General features: G+C 50.2%; 5 protein-coding genes across 5 annotated transcripts; 3 read left to right on the top strand and 2 right to left on the bottom strand.

Moving 5' to 3' along the window:
• Positions 1 to 121: 121 nt before the first annotated feature.
• On the bottom strand, positions 122 to 13237 carry SAMD00019534_031100 (hypothetical protein; the record flags this gene model as incomplete). The annotated part of the gene is made up of 6 exons (XM_012901243.1): positions 122 to 307; positions 374 to 5176; positions 5220 to 9821; positions 9887 to 11167; positions 11243 to 12544; positions 13166 to 13237. The coding sequence occupies 6 exons, from the start codon at positions 13235 to 13237 to the stop codon at positions 122 to 124; spliced, it is 12246 nt and encodes a 4081-aa protein (XP_012756697.1).
• Positions 13238 to 14012: 775 nt separating this feature from the next.
• Positions 14013 to 15074, bottom strand: SAMD00019534_031090 (hypothetical protein; the record flags this gene model as incomplete). Its single annotated transcript, XM_012901242.1, has 1 exon — positions 14013 to 15074. The coding sequence occupies one exon, from the start codon at positions 15072 to 15074 to the stop codon at positions 14013 to 14015; it is 1062 nt and encodes a 353-aa protein (XP_012756696.1).
• Positions 15075 to 15624: 550 nt separating this feature from the next.
• Positions 15625 to 16667, top strand: SAMD00019534_031080 (hypothetical protein; the record flags this gene model as incomplete). Its single annotated transcript, XM_012901241.1, has 4 exons — positions 15625 to 15685; positions 15786 to 16048; positions 16114 to 16209; positions 16290 to 16667. Coding segments are annotated over 4 exons (798 nt in total), but the record flags the coding sequence as incomplete, so codon positions are not given.
• A 1566-nt stretch (positions 16668 to 18233) lies between these two features.
• On the top strand, positions 18234 to 18730 carry SAMD00019534_031070 (hypothetical protein; the record flags this gene model as incomplete). The annotated part of the gene is made up of 3 exons (XM_012901240.1): positions 18234 to 18399; positions 18460 to 18632; positions 18716 to 18730. 3 exons carry the CDS (start codon positions 18234 to 18236, stop codon positions 18728 to 18730), a joined length of 354 nt encoding a protein of 117 aa, XP_012756694.1.
• Positions 18731 to 19831: 1101 nt separating this feature from the next.
• On the top strand, positions 19832 to 21725 carry SAMD00019534_031060 (hypothetical protein; the record flags this gene model as incomplete). Its single annotated transcript, XM_012901239.1, has 2 exons — positions 19832 to 20120; positions 20377 to 21725. 2 exons carry the CDS (start codon positions 19832 to 19834, stop codon positions 21723 to 21725), a joined length of 1638 nt encoding a protein of 545 aa, XP_012756693.1.
• Between the last annotated feature and the right edge of the window lie 271 nt (positions 21726 to 21996).

The following is a 21996-nucleotide window of genomic DNA, read 5'->3' as shown; positions in this document are numbered from 1 at the left end:
GTTGGTGATGATGATGATGTTGTGTTGAATGATGTTGGATGTGATGCGCGCGGACTTGGAGATAGTTGTGTTGTTGGGTCGACCCCACACACAACTTGGACAAGAAACTCTCGACTCACACTTATTCGACAATAAGTCTCAATGAGTCTGATCTTGCGCTGATCTCTGGTTCGTAGACCTCTTCAATGCTTGCTGGTGGCACAAGGTACTCTCCTCTTGATGTAGCTCTGACAGTGTACTTGAACTCATACGTGCCAGCCTCCATGATCGATGAGAACACTTCAGTGCGCTCGTCTCTAAAGTTGAACTGTTGATTGGATATTGGAAGTTAGTATGAATGTAGACATATATGAATGAATTAATGGATACTTACGAATTGCCACAGGTCAGTTGTCTTGACATCGTTGTGATCGATTGATTGGTAGGCTCCGGCCAACTTGTCGATGAGGGCAGTGTTGTATCTGGTGTGCTCGGTGGTCACCTTGAGTGTGACGATGGCTTGGGAGCCAACACGCATCTTGAGTGTACCGGCCAAGCAGTCAAACTCTACCTTGTCGTCGGCGGTTCTTGGCTCGAAAGATCTTGTCACTTCGAATCCATTGTACTCTGGTGCCAGCTTCAAGTCGCTTGGTGAGTACTTGATGTTGAACCTGTAGTACAGTCTTCCCTTGCCCTCCTTCTGGATCCAGATCTCAGACTCGGGTGTGATGTTGGATGAAGTCGCGGTGGTGGTAGTGGCGGTGGTGTCAGCGGCGGTGGTTGGGGCAGTGGTAGCTAGGGCGGTGGCTGTAGTAGTTGGTGCGCTGTCAGTAGTGGAGGTGGTGGTAGTTGTAGTGGTGGTGGTAGTTGGTGTGATTGGCTCAGCTGTTATCTCGGGTGATTGAGCTGGGACTTCAGATGTGGAGGTGGTAGTGGCAGTTGATGGCTCGGTCGCGGTGGTGGTGGTAGCGGTAGATGGTGTAGTCTCTGTGGCGGTGGCGGTTGGAGTTGGTTGGGCTGGTGTTGTTGGTGTTGCAGGTGGAGTAGCAGTGGTGGATGATGAGGCAGCGGACTCCTCTTGCATGGCGCTCAGTACTGCAGCACCCTTGCCCTTGCCCAAGGTCTTGACATCCTCTCTGGTCTTGGATCTGCCCTTGACAGTTTGCTTGCCATCGACGACAACGTGTGCTGGCAGCTTGTAATCAATCTCCTTCTTGGTGAACAGGGTGGCGACGGGGATCTCCATTGAGTAGGAGATGGTCGATCTGCCCTCAAACGTTGGTGTCTGGCCGCAGTACACTCCGGTGAGCTTGGCGGCATCGTTGGCGTTCTTGATCAACCAGGCGCGGGCAACAGACTTGGGAACGGCCTTCTCGTAGACGGCTGAGTAGTCAGCAATGGCAGTGATCACCCAACAGTTGGACTGGATGTTGGTCCAGACACCGTTGACCTTGCGGTCGAGCAGGCCCAGCAGGATCTTGGGCACGATGTCGTGGTTGCACTTGGAGTTGACCATCGAGCGCAGGATCACGGCGCATGTACGCACTGGGTCGTGGAAGAGCTGGGTGCGGATCAGCTTGTCATAGTAGTTGACAAAGGTGTATGAGTTGCCTTCCTCGATGGCGTTCTTGACGATGTAGGCGACGATCTCATCGCGCTTCTTCTGGAACTGGCTGTCGGCGAGTGTGCCGAGGATCCAGGCCAAGCTCTCCAGGTTGAACACAGAGAATGAGTGCGATTGGTAGAAGCGCACGGCCAGCTCGGCCACCTTGAACTTGTTCTTCTTGACAGAGTGCAGTTGGTACAGCACATACAGGGCGTAGGCGGTCGTGGCCAGCTCCAACTCGTTGTTGGACATCAGGTGAGCCTCAATGTAGTTCTGGCAGAAGGCTGTGCACCTGTTGGTGACTGGGTTGGGCACGCTGTAGCCATTCTCGTTCAACAATGCAATGGCGTGAACGGCATGGACTGACTCAAAGTCGCCCCTGCCAAAGAATCGTGAGCCCCATGTGTAGAAGTCGCCGTCGTCAGTCTGGCGATTGACCAGCTGGGAGGCGATGGTCGCAACACGCTTCTTGAGCTCCTTGCTCTTGGGCAGCTGATTGAGCTTTTGGTCGCCCAGGATCTTGTACAGTGAGACCATACCGATGGCGATAGAGGCCAAGTTCTCAGTCCTCTCATAGGGGAACTCGTAGAGTGCGAGAGCGGCGTCGCTCAGATGCTGGAGCATGGTGGAGCTAACGTCGAGCTCGAAGCTACCATACGAGGGCAGCGAGTCCTCGGGCAACTTGATCTCCTGGATGGCCATTGGCTCGCTGGCGTCGATTGTGCCGTAGACGGAAGCGGTCTTGGTGGTGGGTGGCAGGTTCACGGGGATGGCGACCTCCATGGCATCACCATACTTGCCGCTGACACAACTCAGTTGGATGGTCGAGTGGCCCACATTGACGGTCCTGACCTTGAATGTGAAAGCTCTTCTGCGGCGCTTGGGCACCAGAGCGAACTGTCCGTAGACGTTGGTGGGGCTGTTGCCGGCGAGCTCGATCTGGAGATGATCGGACACGCGCACACCAAGTTTGACGATCCTATCGCTGTTCGATGTGTTGTTGATGACGACACTGATCTCGCAAGTGTCGTTCAGGCTCAGGAAGCGGGGTGGCACGCAACGAGTTGACAACAGAATCTTGGCGTTGACCAACGACTCGGCCTGGCCAAACTTCTGCTCGGCGTTGTTGACAACACCCCAGATACGGTAACGTGTCAGGTTGTCTGGCAATGTCACTGGGATCTTGACGACTCCATGCTCGTTGGTGACAACCGATGGCGTGAAGTTAGCCAGAGCGTCAAAGTTGACACGCATCAAGGCGATCATGTCCAACTCCTCCTCTTCCTCGGACTCCTCCTCTGTGGCGTCGGCGTGGTTGGCCTCGTCCTGGTTGTCGGACCAGTCATCGTCGGCTACCTTGGCCTTCTCCTCAGACTCCTTGTCACGTCTGTCCTTCTTGTCGCTGAGTGCGGCACCGCCAGAGATGGCGCTGAGCAGACTCTCAGATGATGGCGAGGGAGCGGCATGCGAGAGACCGGCTGATTGGAGCATCTGTCTTGGTGCCTCCTCGGTCTTGGATCGCGAACGGGTGTTCACCGAGCGTGGTGGAGGTGAGACACTCTTCTTGGGCTTGGGTGATCTGAGTGTGCCAAAGCCAAATGACATGCCTCCCTTCTTCTTTGCCATTGACTTGGGGTAGCTGCTCGAGGCGTAGACATCATCGTCGTCGATCATCACCTGCTTGCGGTATGAGTCCTCGATGGTTGGATCGTAAGCCTCAACAAATACTCCCTGGTTGAATTGGACAGTGAGAGCAGACTTGCCCACGCCGCCAGAGCCAAGCACGGCCAGCTTGATGTCCTTGTTGGTCACGGTGCCAGAGCGCAGGGCGATCTTGCCACATGTTGTGAAGGCAACGTCCACATTGACTCTGTTCTTGGCAGATGTCTCGAAGAAGGTCATGCCGTACTTGTCGGCCAACTCTTGGCCCTCGGCTGTGGTCACGACACGCTGATCCTCCAAGTCGTTCTTGTTGCCAACCAGCACGCATGGTGCCTTCTCAACGTCGCGATCGCGCAGCAATTGCTCGTAGAATGTGATGGCGTCGTTGAATGAGACACGCGAGATGATCGAGTAGACGATCATAAAGGCATTGGAGGTCTTGTTGTACAATGATCGCATGGCGCTGAACTCCTCACAGCCGGCTGTGTCCAAGATATCAAACATCACGGGTGATTGAGAGCTTGAAGAGTTGGATGGCGCGTTCCATGATGGCGATGATGCTGGGGTTGAAGCAGATCCTGGTGCTGGCAGGCTTGAATCGAGGGTCGTCTCAGCCAGTACTGGCTCGTCGTCCTCAACCACGATCTCTGGCTTCTTCTTGGTAGCTGTTGAGCTGGATGGTTCACTTCCATCTGTGGAAGTTGTGGTGGTTGTGGTGGTCGTGGTAGTAGTAGTGGTGGTCTCAGGGGCAACTGGTTGAGCTGCGGGAGGGGCGACAATCTTGGCCTTGAGTGGTGTCTTGGCATTGGGCTGGAGGATCACGCTTGTTGAGCTTACTCCGTGGAATGGAGTGGACTGTGGGTATGGGTTGCCCTTGGTTGGGTAGAAGGTCTTGAGTGGGTCGGGGATGGAGTACTTGGTCAACGAGAGGATCGACTCATCAACGACGAGCAGACACACCTCGGCGCCACTGACTGGCGTACCAGTATGGTCGCGCACCACGATATCAATGTTGGTGGTGCTGCCTGGCTCGACATCCTCCTCCTCTGGTGTGATGGTGACGCTCAACTTCTTGGTGGACATCTCAATGTTGGTGTCGTGCTTGTCATGGAAGCGGTCCAGACGGTCGGCGTACCAGAGGTCGCACTGCACTGTGCAGCATGGGCCCCATTCCTCAAGCATCTTGAGTGTGGTCTGTGGACGGCTGTTTGTGTTGCCATCGCTGTGGAATGACTTGCTTGCAATGACACCGTTGTTGAGGACAGTGAGCACGGCTGAGAAGGCGCCTGGGAAGGGTGGGTCGAAGGTGATCACAGCGTCCTGACCAATCTGGTACAGCTCCTTGTCAAAGGAGAACATGTGCTCATGCTTGGTAAGCTTGGCAAAGTTGAGCAATGGCTCACCGTTGGTGTTGGTGATCACTGGTTGCTTGGTGGTTGGTGGGCTGGTCTTGGCGTGGCTGCACTCGGCGGTGGTAGAGGTGGTACTGGTTGTTGTTGCCTCGGAAACAACAAACTTGGCCAACTTCCATGCAACGCTGAATGGAATGATTGTGACACTCTCCTTGCTATCAGTATCAAACACAGAGACGGTGAGTTTGTAGCTCACAGACTCGAGCTCAGGCTTGAGCTCTGGTTGCTTCACCTTAAGCTGATGCTTGAGTGGCTGAGCCAATGAGCTCAGGGTCTCAACCAGCTTGTAGGCAGTCTCAGAGGTGTTGAGGCCAGCAGTGGACTCGACTGCGATGTTCAAAGGTACGTCGGCCAACAGGTTGCCATTGATGTCCACGACGACAAAGTCAATGAGAAGGGGCTCAGTGACTGACGAGTCGGTGATGGTGATTGGCTTGCCACCAGCGGCGACTGGGAAGTACGCGCCAACATAGTAGTTTGATGGGTGGAGGATGACTCTGGCGGTGGAGTTGATGATCTGATTGTTGATGTCGTAGATGTCCACGTTGGCATCGACAAACACTGGCGATGGTGGCTGGGGAACGACACCGTGAAAATGCGATCTTGACAGCGTGTGTGCCGTCCTCGGCAGTGCGACCCTTGAGTGTCTTGCTGCGCTTGGAGCCATCAGTGTTCTTCAGCTCGGTGGGCACGCCAAACTCATACTTGATGAGTGACTCGCCGGGTGGGCGATAAGTGCCGACGGACGAGCTGACGTTCCAGCTGGTCTCGGTATCGGACAGAGCAGCGCCCTCAAAGTACGATGACTTGGCCTGGACGATGGTGAAACCGCTGAAACGATCAGTCTCGTTGGACAGAAGCTCAGAGGTGGCCAGGAACTCTGGACGCTTGAACTCCTGCACGTCGAACGAGTGCTTGAACTGGCGCAGCTCGACTTCGGAAGCCTTGAACTTGGCTGGCTTGCTTGTGCCAGTGGCGAGGGTGACCAGCTCCTTCTCAGAGTCGTCCACGGTGAATGTCAGACAGGTCTTGCCAAGGTTGATCGAGTCGGTGAGCTTGATGCCAAAGTTGAACTGTCCAAATGCATTGAGCTTGGTGTCACCCTTGGCCACGTGGTTCTTGACGGCGTCCTCCAAAACCCACTTGAGCTGGACGGGTGCCAGAGTGTGCACGGCGACCTTGTGGTCGGTGGACTCACGGTTCAGCAGACGGAGGTAACCCTTGACCTGCACTGTGCCCTTTGGACGGTACAGTGACTGATCGTCAAAGACGTGCCATGACAGACTGCGGTACACCTTGTTGGTCTTGACAAACACCTGTGGGAGAATGCAGCAGTCGATGCCGCGCTCAGCAATCAGGTACATCTGGGCGTAGTTGGTTTGAGTGGGCATATGAGCAATACCCTCCTCGTTGGTGGTGCCCTCGACAAAGGTGCCTACGGCGCGATGCATGGTGTTGTCGCCAGCCTTGTCCTTGCGACCAAGAGTGCGAGACTGATGGGTGACGTTGACGGTGGACACGGAGGTGACCTTGACGCCTGCAAGCATGCTGCCGTCAGACACATTGTTGGTCCAGGCTGTGATGTGGTTCTGATCACAGATGGCTCCAACGCCCAGGTGTGTGCTCTGCACCCAGGTCTTGACACCAAAGCGGCTAGTTGGCTTGTTTGGATAGATGGACTCGGCAGTTGGGAGAACGACGAATCCAACCTGGCCGACGTGGGTCTCAGCGTCCAACGCGGCGGTGATGTCAATGTAACTCTCGATGACCTTGTCCTTCTCAATGTCGGCAATGTCCAACACGTGGTTGTAGACGAGCTCGCCGCACTTGAGCTTGAAGTCCTCAGCGGGTGGTGCAAGAGGCAGCTTCTCCTGCTGGAAGTAGTGGAAGTCGGTGTGTGCGTTGAGGCGGTACAACTGCACGCGGACTTGGCGCAGGTTCAATGTGCGAATGCAGACTGAGGGTGTCTGCTGGGCTGGGTCCACAGTGATCACGGTCTGGTCGAGCTGGGCGTAGGTCCAGCCAAGAGACAGGTCGTAGTTGAAAGGCGCGGGAATTGCGCGGTAGGTGGTCTCAATGTCCTGACCAAGACGCTGGCCATAGCAGTCCATGATGTCCTTGGACAGCGTGACCTTGAATATCTGATCGACGTTCCTGAATCCGGGTGGGAACAGCTTCTTGATGGACAGGCTGCGTCCACTGACGCTGATCTGGTAGTCGGTGGAGGGAGCAGGCTCGATCGTGATGTGATCGGTGTCAATGGCGGTGTTCAGGCGATTGTTGAAGTAGTAGCCAATGTCCTCAGTGTGAAGATCGACGACCTTCTTGGGGGCGTCGTTCAGAGCAAATGGCTGCACGCAGTGGAACTTGTTGGTGTAGGGCGAGTCGCTGACGAGTGGACCCTCCTCGGAGGTGATCTTGGTGATCTCCATGGAGACCTCCTCTTTGCCCAGAGGTGAGACTGGCACAAACACCATCATGTTCTCGGGGTTATCGCGGAGATGGCCGGCCAGGGCGATGGAGGGGCCAGGCGACTGCTTGATCTCCTCGGCGATCTCGGCCTCGGTGGCCAGACGCACCTTGTAGCTGTGCTTCATCTTGAAGATACCCTTGTTGGATGAAAGCTTGAGGTACTCGATCTGGCGAGCTGGGTCGATACGCTGGAAGAAGCGCACCCAGTAGACGCCGGCTGGACGATGTGGAGCAGGGCTCATGTTCAGCACGTAGTTGACTGGAGTGGAGATCTTGAGCTGGTTGGCCTCGAGAAGGAAGCCGCGGTCCTTTGACGCGAGGTTCTCTGGTAGGGTGAAAGTGTACTCGGTTGCGCGCTTCCAGATCTGGAAGTTCTCCTCGCAACGCACGCTGCTGGGAGTGACGACCACCCAGCGAATGGGCATGCCGGGGTCTGGCTTGACGGTGATGTCGGGGATCTCGCCCATGCTGAACACTGGATGCGAGAAGGTGATGGTAGGGAAGCTGTCCACAACGCGCACGTCGACCTTGGTCGTGTTGGTCTCGAATGTGAAATCGAACTCCTTGCTGGACTCGACGACACCCTCGCGGGAGTTAATGCCCTCCTTCAAAGACACATGGTAAGTGGTCTCGGTCAACAACTTGGCGCCGCCAGTTGGCTGGATCGACACCCAGTGATCCTTGTTGGTGTCGGCATGGCCCTCGATGGCCGAGTAGTCCTCGGACAACTCGAACTGAACCTTCTTCTTCTTCTGCTTCCTGTTGCTGATTGTGACCGACATGTGCTTGAGAACTGATGCCTTGTCCACCTTTTGGTTGAACAGAATGAGGATTGGACGCGAGATCAGAACAGTCTGAGTGGCGTTCTTTGGGATGGAGTCGACCAACTCGATAGAGGCAGTGGAGAATGTGTTGACATCAATGTCGCGACGAATGTACAACTCGTTGTAGATTGACTCCATGTGCTCGGACATGTTGACCGTGTAGTTGGTCGAGGCTGGGAACCTGCCCTCAGGCACACCATGAATGACATCATGGTTCTTGTGGCGGAATACAATCCACTTTGTGCTAGTGTGTGGCTCTGGCAATATGATTGGGCACCAACCAACTGGCAATGGCAGACCCTCGGGTAAGGGTGCAGCTGTTGGAACGATTGGAGCAGCTGAAGTGCTGGCTGGTGATCCTGCCGATGCGGTAGTGGTGGTGGTCGTGGTTGTGGTCGTGGTCGTGGTTGTCGACGATGTTGCAGCCTCACTGTTGTTGTTGTTGTTGCTGTCATCAATTGGGGCTGGTGCTGGTGCTGGGGTTGGTGATGCTGGCTCTGCAGATGGGAAGTCCATCTTCAAGTGCTGGTTCAACACGATCTCAACATAGTTGTCTGGGGTGAGTCGCAATGATTGGATCCTGAGGTTGTCGCTGACATTGAAGCTGGTCTTGTGTTGGTAGTCTCCACTGTTGGCGGGACCCTCAGCCGATGGTATGGCCGGTCCCACTGTGACATGGACGACAGTGTTGGCACTGACGACTGGGTTCTTGATGAGCACGTGACGTCTCTCTGAGCCCTCCAACAAAGCCTTCAAGGTCTTGTCAGTGATGGCAGCCTTGTCCTCATCCGAGGCCAACGATGCTGAAGTCTTCTTCACACGCTTGTGATTGGCGTCAAACACTTCCAACTCAATGACCTTGGCAACCTGTTGCGCGTTGACGTCCTGAGTGAATGTGAGACAGATGAACTTTGCGCGATCGATTGACACGGTGACCGACTCCTTGGGATACTGCTCAACCACACGGATCGATGGGGTGGTGAACTTGGCGACAAAGTCCTTCTCCAGGGTCTCTGAGAACGAGGACTGGATGTGCTTGTCGACTGTGACAGTGTACACCTGACTCTTGGTCCACACGTTAGTGGGCTCAAAGATTAGGCTGTGTGCGCCTCCGCTCGAGATGTAGCTCCAGCGACCAGCGACTGCTGGCTGGATAGTTGCCAATGTGGACCAATCAATGTCAACCAACTCCTCAGCTGGCTTAACAGCAGGAGGTGCCTCCTGTGGCACTGCGCTAGTTGAAGCTTCGTTAGAAGTGGATGATGGTTGCTCACCAGCAGTGGGTGCCTGAGTGGAGGTGGTTGTGGTAGTGGTCGTGGTGGTTGTGGGCTCAGCCTGAGGCCTCTCTGGCTCTGCAACCTTCTCTGGCTCTGCGACAGCCTTTTCTGGCTCTGCAGCAGCCTTCTCTGGCTCAGCTGCGGGCTTCTCTGGCTCAGCAGCTGGAGCAGCGGCTGGCTTGTCTGACTCGGTAGCTGGCTTGTCAGAGACAGTTTCAGCGGCGGGCTTGTCAGAGGGGGTAGCGGCAGCCTCGGTAGTGGTTGGCTTTGGCTCCTCAGCAGTTGGTGCCTTGGACTCGGTGGTACCCTTCTTCTCGGAAGCCTTGCCCTTCTCAGACTTGCTGCTTGTAGCCTCGGATTTGGCCTTGGACTCCACAGAGACTGAACGTCCCTGCTTCTTTGGCGAGGTGATCACGGGCACTGGAACCTTGGTCCTGAGTGATCTGTTGAATGGAATCGAGATGGGCAACATTGAATCGAGCTCATATGACACCATCGACTTAACCATAATCTGGAATCTGTCCTCCACATGGAAGGTGTAAGGTCCAAGCTCATGGACAGTTGGCAATGATCCTGCCTTGGACACAATCTGTTTGAGAAAATGTAAGTAAGTGATATTGATTTGATTGATTGATTGAATGTGTGGATACATACACCTGCAGACAAGACCAACTTAACAGTGGTGCTGTGTGGAAGGAACTTGGGAACACGGAAGGCAACGACCTTGTTGTGGGCGGGCACTGGGGCAGTGGGATCGGCGGAAGGGAAGATGTCGAGCAGGTTGAGGTTGGCATCGATGGGAACTGCCTCGACCTCAATCTTGTGCTTGAACAGCTTGAGCTTCTCGTCGGTGGCGATCTTGATCGCAGATACTGTGCTGTCAACATCGACCTCCTGAGTGAACAGTGCGTAGAACACCTGATCGACGTGCACGGTGGCGCCCGAGTTGGGAGACACGCGCACAATGCTCTGTCGCTCTGTAGTGTGATGGGAGATGTGTGGCTTCTCGAGCGAGCGTCCACTGAGCGACTTGATGGTAGTTGGTACCTCCAACTTGAACTGAGTCGAGAGGGGCAGTGGGGTGACGCTGGTGAAAGACAGCGAAGTGGCGCTGCGAGCAACCCACTGGCCATCAGCAATTGGTGGTGTGATGATTGGGGTGACGCGGACTGTCTCTGGAGCGTTGTACTGGACGACGCTCTCGAGGATGGCCTGGGTGAAGTCGACGACAAAGATGTCGTTCAGCTGGCCAAACTTGACAGAGACGTCGAATGATGGCACTGTGTCGAAGCCAGTCTTGAGAGACAGGGTGGTCTTGTTTGGACCCTCACGTGACTGTATCTCGCTGTGCAACTCCACTCTGATCTTCTGCTCCTCTGGGAAGCCCTTGGGTGCGCCGACGGCCACCCACTTGCCCTCCTGAGTTGGGTCGAGCACAAAGTCTGGGAATGGCTGAAGTGTGGTCCGGCGATTGTTGAGCTCCTCCTGGGTCAGCAGGACAAGATCGATGTTCTTGGCCAAGAGCTTGGCGGTGGTCTTGGCGCTGATGTTCTCCTTTGCAAAGTGCTCAGTGTTGACGATCTGGTTGAACTTGACAAAGATGACGGCGTTGTGGTGGTAGAGAGTTGGCAGTGGGTCAACGTGTCTAATTGGCAACACGACGGCAGGGCTGCCCTCTGCAGCAGGGACAACTGGTGGAACGGGAATGGTTGGGACGTAGGTGCCCCAGACGGTGACCTGGGCATCGATCAGAGGTGTGCTGAACGTCAAGTTCTGCTTCTCCAATGGCTGTCCGTACATGTCGCTTGGTCCATTCTCGCACGTGACAACGTAGGTTGTGCTGCATGCCCATGGCAGAGTTGTCCTGTAGGTCATGGAGCTTGCGTCCATCTCCCACTCACCAGCGGGTGGTGCTGGAGTAATGGTTGGTCGCCACTATGATTGATTGATTGGAGAGATTGAGTTAGTATTTGATCAAGAGAGATTGTGATTGAGTGAGTGAGGACTTACAGTGATTGGGGCCTTGCTATCGAGCTGACCACCGAAGGAAACCTTGACGGCATTGTTGACAAACTCAACGTTGGACTTGAAGAGCATGACGGTGTTGAACTGGAAGGTGAAGGGAACGATGGTCTTGAGTGGACCCTCAGTGGAGGAGATGCCTGGGACGAGAGTGACGGTGATCTCGTGGTTGGCCTGCAGACCAAACAGTGGCTTGATTCCAACACACTTGCCCTCGTGAGCAGTGACAAGTGCGTTGAGCGATGGGTCCTCCTTCATGGCCTCCTCACTGACAAGTTGCAAGGTGTTGGGATCGTGAGAGTCGGCAAGTCCAGCAATCTTGACGTGCGACAACACGTCGGCTGGGGTAATGGGCTGCGTGAAGGCGATGAAGATGGTCTGCACGGTTGGGTAGCGCACAGTGGTGGATGAGCGCTCGAGTGTGGCGGCAATGTCGAGAGTGACGGTGGAGAACTCGTAGGTGGCCTCCTTCAAGGAGACGGTCTGACCGTTGGTCAGCTTGGCGACTGAGGGGATCTTGACGGTGTACTTGGTGCTGCGTGCCCATGGCTGAACGGGCGTGTACACCAGCTTGTTCTCCTCGGCCACGTACTTCCAGCCCTGCGATGGGTTCTCGGCGTTGTGCCCAGCGTTGGCTGGAGTGATCTCTGGCACCCAGTAAAGCGCGCCAGACTCGGCGCAGACGACTGGGAGGGCGTGAGTGAAGGTGATCTCGACGACTGCGTCGATCTCCTTCTGGTGGCCTGAAGAGAAGTAGGACACAGCTGTCAGCTCCTCCTTGGCCTTATCATCCTCGCGCTTCTTGGCCAGCTTCTCCATGCCCGATGCGAGCAGACTCTTCTGCTTCTCGATCTTCTTGGGTGAGACGATGGGCTCGGGCTCTGGCGACTTAGGTGGCGGCGAGATGGCAGGCACGGGCGATGTCGACTGGTTGACGTTGGCGGCCAGTCGTCTGCGCTCCTCCTCGGCAGCCTTCTCCTTCTGCTCCTGCTCGCGACGCTCGGCCTCAGTTCGATGGGGCACTGCTGGTGGAGGGAACTTCAACTTTACATTGTCGGCCACGTTGAGCACTGGCTCGAATGGCTTGGCTGTGACTGGCCTCAAGTCATCAGAGAATCCTCTAATGTCAGTGTCGACCTTTGACAGTTTGTAAGTGTCTGGGATCTTTGCCAGCAACTGATTGAGCTCGTCGCCCTCGATCTTGCCCTCTTGAGGCTCGACTGGAACTGTTCCAGTTGTTGTCGTTGTGCTGGATGATGGTTGGCTGTCGACTGGGGCAGTAGTGTCTGGCTCAGTTGTGGTCGTCGATGTTGGTGTCGCGGTGGTAGTGGTAGTGGGKGGTAGTTGGGATTGGGATATCTGTTGTGGAAAATTGTGGCGGCTACGTCTGCGGCCAATTCCTGATCACGCTGTTTCTCCTGTTGCTGCTTCTGCTCAGCCTCCTTCTGGAGGGTCAGGAGATCAATCTCCTCCTTCTTGACCTCTGACAACTCGAATTCGAAAGTGTCAGTTGCCATTTCTTAATAAATGATTCCAAAGAGATTATTTAAATTGTCGATTCTTTCTTTGAAGATGTTGAGTTTTAAGATTGATTGAATTGATTGGATTGTGATTGAATGGATTGATTGAATGGTGTTCAACTCAGATACACTATGTATATAACAATTATTATGTCGTTAAATGATACTCAGCTGAGAGAGAGATATAGCTGATATAATCAAGTTTGAATGAATGATTGTTTGATAGGTGTATACAACAAGAGTTGTTGGAATAGTATACAATACAAGTAAGATGGAATAATAATAAATAGATAGATATAGAGAGAGAATGTAGTAGTTATAAATATAAATATATCTATACGATAATAGTCATTGGAAGTGATTGAGAATGGACATAGGGGTGGTGACCAACCAAGGTCATGGTCATCATCGTCAACAACAATACACATAACACATCCTCGAGGTAGAGGGTGATAGCCATCATCGTCAGTCATTAATAGAGCATGAATGAACATTGAGTTGTTAGAGCGAGCGATACAATATGTCCCAATTGGGCGCCTTGCTCATGAATGTAGCTATGTCAATGCACCCAACAACGAATGAATCAGGTCACCAAGTCAAATGTGTTTGGATAAGTTCACTAACACCCACCTGCCACTATTCAAAGGACACACTCCAAAGGTCACCCCCATTATGACAAAACTATCAAAAAAACTAATCAAAGCATTGCTGCAAACATCATTCTTTATTTATTTTCAAATAATTCTGTTTGTTGAACCAAACACTTCAAATAATCTTCAAGTTGTTTCAAATCAATCAATCAACAACTGCCCAACACAGGTGAATGTGGATGTTAGAAAGTTTGAAAAAAAAGTACACAACAACAAAACATAAACAGATATTTTATAAAACAAAAGTCGAGTCGTCTCTCATTTGCATAGATTGTTTACCTGAACCTTATTTAGTTAACTAAATCAGGTATCTTTTATAATTTCGTTCAGGTTGTCATTCATTCGTCGACCTAGGCACAATCACTAACAACAAATAATAATAATTAATTCATCATTCATCAATAATGATTGATTGATGGATGGATGGAGATGGATGGATAGATAGTGGGATGTAGTGATCGAAGGACTCGTTAAAGAGAGGGGATATTGGACAAGTCCATCCTATTTATCCTGGTAGGAGGGCACTTCTCCGGTCTTTTCCAACAACCTTGCTTGGCTCCAGAGTGCCACGCCCTCACTCCAAATGCCTCAAGGCACAATCAAGAGATTGGACTTGTGTTGGATGTCCACCAAGATTGAGTTGACCGTGACGGCATAGTCTGGGAGCTTGTCGAATGTTGGATCGCTCTGAACTTTCGCCACAACATCTCCGTATTGCAAGAGATAGCGAGCTATGTCCAGTCGTCTATTTCTAATCGCATGTTCCACGGCCGAATGAGTACACCGTTCGGTGCGATTCTCCATCAGCCACTTCACCACGGTCAGATGTCCATTGGCCGCCGCCAGATCCACGGCGATAGGCCCACAGCCCTCTGTTCGATTGTGATGCAGCCACTGTACAATGTCCAGATGGCCGTGATAGGCTGCCTGTGCCATCACCATCTTGGTGCATGACTCTGTGCGATATTTGTGCAGGAATTGGATCAGTTCCAGGTTGCCGCTGATCGCTGCGTTGACCCAGGCATTGCACGTGCCGCCCTCAGTCCTGTGCTCGTGGAGATACTTGACAATGTCGAGATGGCCCAGCGCGGCGTAGTCAAAGGCGTTAGTCGTGCACACGCCAGGTATCTTGCTCTCATGCACCCATTGCACGACTTCCAGGCGACCAGATGCGCAGGCGAGTTCCAGATAGTGTCGAGGTATCTGTGTGCGAGGCTTCTTGACAATCTTGCGCAGACGAGTCGAGATGCTGGGGTGTTCCCTCTTCTCGCGCTTCATCTCCATCCACGTGTAGACCATCTTCATTTTCTCTAGACGACCCTCTTTGATGGCCACGGTCATGACTGCCTCGAGGTCGTACTTGAGGCCAGCTTGCTTCCGGTGCTCGTAGAGTAGGCGCACGATCTCAATGTGTCCATGGCAGACCGCCACATCAATCTCGCGACCCTTGAACAGTCTGGCGCTGGCCGGGAGTTGGTAGAGATACTTGATCACATTGAAGCGATTACGTCTGATTGCGTGTATGATCCCAGCTGGATAATCACGCTTCTTTCTCTTCATCGTGCTGTCATTCTCAATGACACGGAGATATTGCTCCTGTTTGTCAGGACGTTCGAGTAATGCTCGCAGAGGATCCAAGTATCCATGCATGATCAATGCGATCACATCAGTTTGTAATTGACTCCATTTGAATTGGTGAATGAGCATAGTCATCCAACGTACATGTATACACTTGATATGATATGTAACATTGTTTCTGATGACCTTGTTTCCCAAGATCAATGAGAACAGTTTGTATTTGATCGTGTTGGTTGTGTCTTGTTGTTGTTGTTGTTGGACATCACTTGACTGCGTTGTAGCATGTGATGATGATTGGTCATTCATGTGTAGTATTAATATAACTCTGTTTGATCGAATATGGATATTTGTTTAAAGTGCCTGGGATGAAGAAGGTCGTTTTGACGACCCTGGGGAGAATGAGCACTTTTTGATCACTATCTAAATTTGGATTTAGAATCGTCAGTTTCGATTGATTAGTGCTTTTTGAGGTTTTAGTTGGTGCTTGACCTGGTCTAGACGATGGTTGGGCACCTGACGAGTCAGTCCTCTACTCTTCTTTCGCTCATTCTTTATCTTAAGACACTTCATCATCAAAGTGTCATTGAATACAAATAGATACAGGATACAGATAATAATGGATTACCTTCAAACACAAATAACAAAGCTTCAAACAGATTATGAATACTATCTGACATTGAGAGGTTAGTAATCTTGACATCACATGACATGTCTTGACACTCACTCTGACACACTCACTCACTGACACCTCAATCAATCAATCAATCACTTAATCAATCTTAGATGTCAGAGTAATGAACTGGCCATTGCTCAATAGACCAAATGAGATGCTCTATTTGATTGCAGCATACTTGGTGTTCATCTTTATTGGAAAGAAGGTGATGGCCACAAGAAAGCCATTCGAGTTGAGATACCCACTGCTCGCACACAACTTCATCCTGTTGCTAATCAGTCTTTATATCACACTCGAGTCTGCCTATCAGGCCTACAACAATGGTTACACTCTGATGTGTAATGCAGTCGACTATAGTGACAAGGGTATTGGTGTAAGTTAATGTTCATTCATTCATTCAGTCGGGCATGCTTGCTAACCAACGATCACCACCAATAGATGGCCAAGGTATTATGGTTGTTCTTCTTCTCCAAGTCCATCGAGTTGATGGACACTGTGTTCATGATCTTGAGGAAGAAGTTTGATCAAGTGTCTGTAAGTATCTTTGAAGTTGACGCGACATCATCCATCATCAAACATCCAAACTCACTCACTCAATCAATCAATCTATCAAGTTCCTCCATGTATACCATCACTCATCAATCTTCATTCTTTGGTGGATTGGAATGAACTGGACACCAGGTGGCGACGCTTATCTCTCATCGATGATGAACTCATTCGTTCATACTATTATGTACACCTACTACTTGTTGTCATCACTCAAGATTGAGGTATGGTGGAAGCGTTATCTTACTCAATTGCAATTGGTACAGTTTGTCATCAACTTGGGCTCATCGATCTATGCACTGTCCAATGATTGTCCATTCCCACGTTGGATGTTCTGGGGAATGATTATATACATGGTGTCCATGTTGGTGCTCTTTGGATCATTCTACTTGCAGGCCTACATCACTGGATCAGCGTCCAAGCGATCAAGGTCAACAAAGAAACAACAATAAACTATCTGGCGTCTTTTGATGTTATTACAACATGTCAAACAACATTGATTGACTTCAACCATTTATTATGTTATGGGCATGATTGATTGATGGATGGATGGATGTTGTTGTTGTTGACAATAATGAATGAATGAATGAATGAATGCACGATGCATTATGTGTGGCTGTGGATGGATGGATAAAAGCTTCGAATATAGCCTAGGCTGCTATATGTGCTTCAGTGGCTGTTTTGGCCTCAATGTTACCGATCTTGGCCTCTGCCTCTACACAAGCATCAATAGACAGGAGTGAGAGTGGACCAGATGGATGCTTAGGCTGACATTTCCTTGTGGGTGCGGTTGATGGTGGAAGGTCGTGTCCAGTGCTTGGTGCTCGCTCAAATGTGCACAACTATTATTTTAATTAAACAATCATAAGTTAGAAAGGTATATCTTTGGTAATGCCAATGATGGATGGATGATATACTTACGGCTACGTTGAATAATAATACAATACAGAATAATATTACAAATAATTTAATGTTCATTGTTGGTTGATTGGTTGATTGGTATCGAGGTCTTAGAAATTGGAAGTTGTTGTTGGAGATGATGAAGATTAAGATTGATGAGTTTGAAGGAGAGGAAGAGAGATGAGGTAATCGATGGATGGTACACAATCAATTCAGGTGCGTAGGTATCGTCTGGTCTGGGTTGTACATGTCATCATCATCATCATCAACCATCAACCATCAATCATCATCAATTAAATTGATCAATTACCATTAATAAATCAATGAACAAATCAATCAATCACGGATAAATATTACAACAAATTGTATTTGATCAATCCAAATTATCAATCCAATATTATTTATCGTACGATCCATCAATGATCCGATCGTAGTAGGAATGGAAGTTGTTGTTGATTTATTAATAGCATCCATACCTCCCTACCTTATACTACAATCATCACCATTAAAATGATAACTAATGTAAATAATTAACATACATACACAAACATATATAGGAATAATAATGAATGGGTTGTCAATTTGTATTGATGGGAGACTGGATGTCAACACTACCACTACTACAGTGTGGGGTTGGTGGAGTGTCAAAGATTCACACCACATTAGATAGAGTGAGACTTCAAATGTCATCCAACGATTGACACACATGTGAGTGAGGGAAATGAATGAATGAAGAGCGAGTAATAGTGGTGAACAACTACATCTAAGATCTTAAGATTATGATGATGGCGATTTATATATTGAAGAGGAGGATTATTTAAATTAATGTGTGTGTATCACTATCTGACTTATGTGTTTATGTTATGTGTTGTTGTTATGTGTCAATGACGACGATCGTCACACATTCAGATAAACTACTAAGCACCAAACAACATCATATCATCCATCCTTTACTCCTAATCCATACCTTGATTGACTTCAATACCAATAACAAACAGAAAGACACAAACAGAAAGACATCATCAAAAACAGAGAGACAGATTGATTGGACAGAGGACCAAAAAAAGGGATTGTTTGATTGATTTGGTTGATTGATTGATTGATTGATTGAAATGGACAACAACATTGATACGGATGGTGCGTGGAGTTCACCACCTGGCAATGACAAGAATGGTGGTGCTGACATTGTCTCGGATGACCTCCCTGTAGTTTTACCAAATACCTCTCATAGTGCTGTTAGAGCTACAACTGATGGCGAGGATGAAGGTAGTCCTAAAGGTATGTATTATATCTATGTATAATGTTGTTTGATTCTAACTCTACTATCAACATACATAGAAACAACATCTTTATATCATAAAGAGAAGAAGGACCAAGAGTCGTATGACGAATCAACCAAAGATATCGACTCTTCAGAATCTTCTTTGCACAAAGACCAAGCACAGTCGCAAACCAAAGCAAACTACCCACTATCAGATGGCTCGGAGGTTGGTGAACCCCTTCCTTTCATCGTAAGTTCACAGCACTATTATCATGTGAGACTACACTGGTCTCCCACCTTTATCTTTCTTCTATGTTTGCACATGTTTGAAAGTTATTTGGAGGATAGATTCCTCCTTGTACCCTATCATCAACAACACTCGGTCGGCATTTTGATCAACCGGTGTCGAAAAGTCATAGTATCTCTTTGTGTGGTGTTTGAGTGTGTGGCTTGTGGTGTGTTTCCCGATTTGACCACACAACGATACTTGCTGTACCCCCAACCCCGAACGAGCCTCAGACTTATGTGTGTGTGTTTATGATAGAAGTATGAAGCGAATGTTGTGTTCAACTCACCACCTATACCTATGTAGAGCCAGTACCAGGCTGTTGCAGTATCTATCTCACCCAACCTTAAGATCATTAATATTATTTGTTGTTGTTTGTTTTGGTGTTGATTTCGTTACTGATCAACTTATAAGTGTGTTTGTTGTGTGGAATGAACTAGTACTACATCAAAAACAACAACTACAACTACGACAGCTATACAACTAGAACATCAACAACATAACTATATTTTGTTTGTTCACTCTCAACACTTCACAGTCAATCATCCATTCGTCATCGTTCATCTGGTGACTGGATCCTTTCCATTTTAGTCCCGAAAGTGATAGATTCATAGATAGAACAGCAACAGCGTCACCAACACGACACCAAACACTTGACAAACTTGGTCGGACCCTATCATCATCCATCAGGAGGACCCAACGGCACACACTCAAAGACACACAAAGTCAACAAACAAACAAAGTCACACAGATAGACTTTCGTACCCCACCTCACACAAACCAACAAATCCAGTCCTTCCCGATTCGCAATTCGTTCGACCGACCGTGAATTCATACATTCATTCGTTTGTTGGTCCATCCATTGCATTGCATTGATACCAGGACAGACATCCGCGTCTTGCCCACACACAACCTCTCACCCGACCGAGACAATCCCTTCCAATCCACCCTATCACCTCCAACTTCCAACCCCTGGCCTCGCCATCCTCGGCACCGCTCCCATCTCTCAATATCCTATATTATAATATAATATAATATTTTTTATATTATTATTATTATTATCATCATATCGCATCGACACACCGACTCAACGACACGACACTCGTATCCACGCACTTCCATCCTCCTCCTCCCCCACCCAACCTCATCAGCATCGGCCCACCATGTCCATCCTGCTGAACAACAACAACAGTTCAAATGGCGCAGGCTCTCTGCATTATAACAATCAAAGTGATAATCGCAGCAGCAGCGGAAGCAGCAGCCCCATCATCAACATCCCCACTGCCAACAACAACAACAACAAGATACCATATCATCGCTTAACACCTGCCAGCAATCTCTTGACAATGCATGACACTGACCCCTCACAACCCGGACAACCGGGCCAACAACCACAACAGCAACAGGAGTCCCTGTTTGCCGCCACCAAGAAGGTGATCGTCGCCGGTACAGGTAAGTGTCCCTCCGTGCGTGTGTCGGAGTCCCCGCCACGTCCTGGACCCCTCTCTCTAAATCTCCTCCTCTCTCCTCCTCTCTTCTTTCTCTCCCCTCTTCTCTATTTTCTTCTCTTTCTTTCTCTCTCTCTTCTCTAACTTCTCTTCTTCTTCTCCTTCTCTCAATCTCATTCTGGATCATTCTCCCCTCTCATTCTCCGTCTCATTCTCTCTCATTCTCTCTCAATCTCTCATTCTCTGCCTGGCAACATAAGGCTTCTTGTGCGATGCATACGATCTATTTGTGATTAATAACGTCATTGTCATTCTACAGATATTATACCCAGAGACAAAGGATACGGCTTCAGTTGTTTCCACCGCAGCGCTATGGGGTGCCGTGGCCGGACAACTAATCTTTGGATTCATGGCAGATAGAATTGGTCGACGAATTGGATTCATCATCACTCTGACATTGATTACAATTGGTGCCTTTGGCTCTACGCTCTCCTTCAACATTCAGGGCTCCAAGTTCAACATCTTTGCCATGCTGGCGCTGTGGCGTACGATCCTCGGTATTGGCGTCGGCGGAGAGTACCCGCTGTCGGCCACCATCTCGTCCGAGTCGTCCAGCACCGACCAGAAGCGTGGCACCCAGGTGGCCTCTGTCTTTTCGATGCAAGGTGTCGGCATTATCATGTCGCCAATCGTTGTACTCGTCCTGCTCAAGATCTGTGGCGAGCCACACCTTGACATTGTGTGGCGTGTTGCTCTGGCTATTGGTGGTCTGCCCGGCCTCATCATGATCTACTTCCGTATCCGCATGAAGGAGACCAAGGCGTTCACCAAGCGCAAGGACACCCTGGGCAAGCGCGAGGTTGCCAAGTACATTATCAAGAATCACTGGCGCACCCTTGTGGGCACAGCCGGCAACTGGTTCATTTTCGACATTGTATTCTACGCCAACGGCCTGTTCTCATCGACCATCCTGCAAGTTCTCAACCTGGACCACGCCAGCACCAGCTTCGAGAAGCTCAACAACACTGTGCTGGTCGCCCTCTACCTGGCTCTGCTTGGTCTGCCAGGTTACTTTGTCGGTGTGGCCCTGATCGACCGTGTGGGCCGTCGCAACCTCCAGTTGGCTGGCTTTGCCCTGCTCGGCATCACCTACGTCATCATTGGCGCCGCACTAGACTCACTCGTCAAGATCAAGGCCCTATTCATTATCCTGTACGGCCTGACGTTCTTCTTCTCCAATGCCGGACCAAACACCACGACCTACGTGCTGCCGAGTGAGTCATTCCCAACACGTGTGCGTGCCACCTGCCACGGTATCTCTGCTGCCTGTGGCAAGCTTGGCGCCGTGCTCGGTGGCTATGCTATCGGACCATTCTTCCACTCGAACGGTCTGGCGCACACCCTCTACGTGTGCGGTGGTATCTCGTTTGCTGGCCTCATCCTGACATTCTTCTTCACCAAAGAGACGATGAACCGTCCACCTGTCGAGGACGACTTTGACATGGACGACGTGTCAAACGGTGATGAAGTGACACCAGGCGAGTCTGACGATTTGGACAGTTCCCAAGTCAAGCTCACAGGTGAGCATCCAACCAAGGTGGAGGTCTAAGTAATACTGGCAATCATCATCATCAACATCATCATTCATTCATTCATTTTTATATTCATATTAGGGGATATATATAGGGGCATCAACAACATAATATTATTATTATTATTATTCACCATGGGGATATAGTTAGTTTTTTTAACTATTCAATTATTTATCAATCATACAACCAACCAACAACCAAATTAGTATCGACATCGAAAGCTTAATTGCATCGTCGTTCAACCATTCCAGGACCGTGTACAGGTCCAGGTCCACAAACAACAAACAT

Source organism: Acytostelium subglobosum (assembly GCF_000787575.1).
Source record: "Acytostelium subglobosum LB1 DNA, scaffold: scaffold5, whole genome shotgun sequence".
Lineage (NCBI taxonomy): Eukaryota > Evosea > Eumycetozoa > Acytosteliales > Acytosteliaceae > Acytostelium > Acytostelium subglobosum.
Note: the sequence above shows the minus strand (reverse complement) of the source record. Positions and strands in the feature narration are given on the sequence as shown.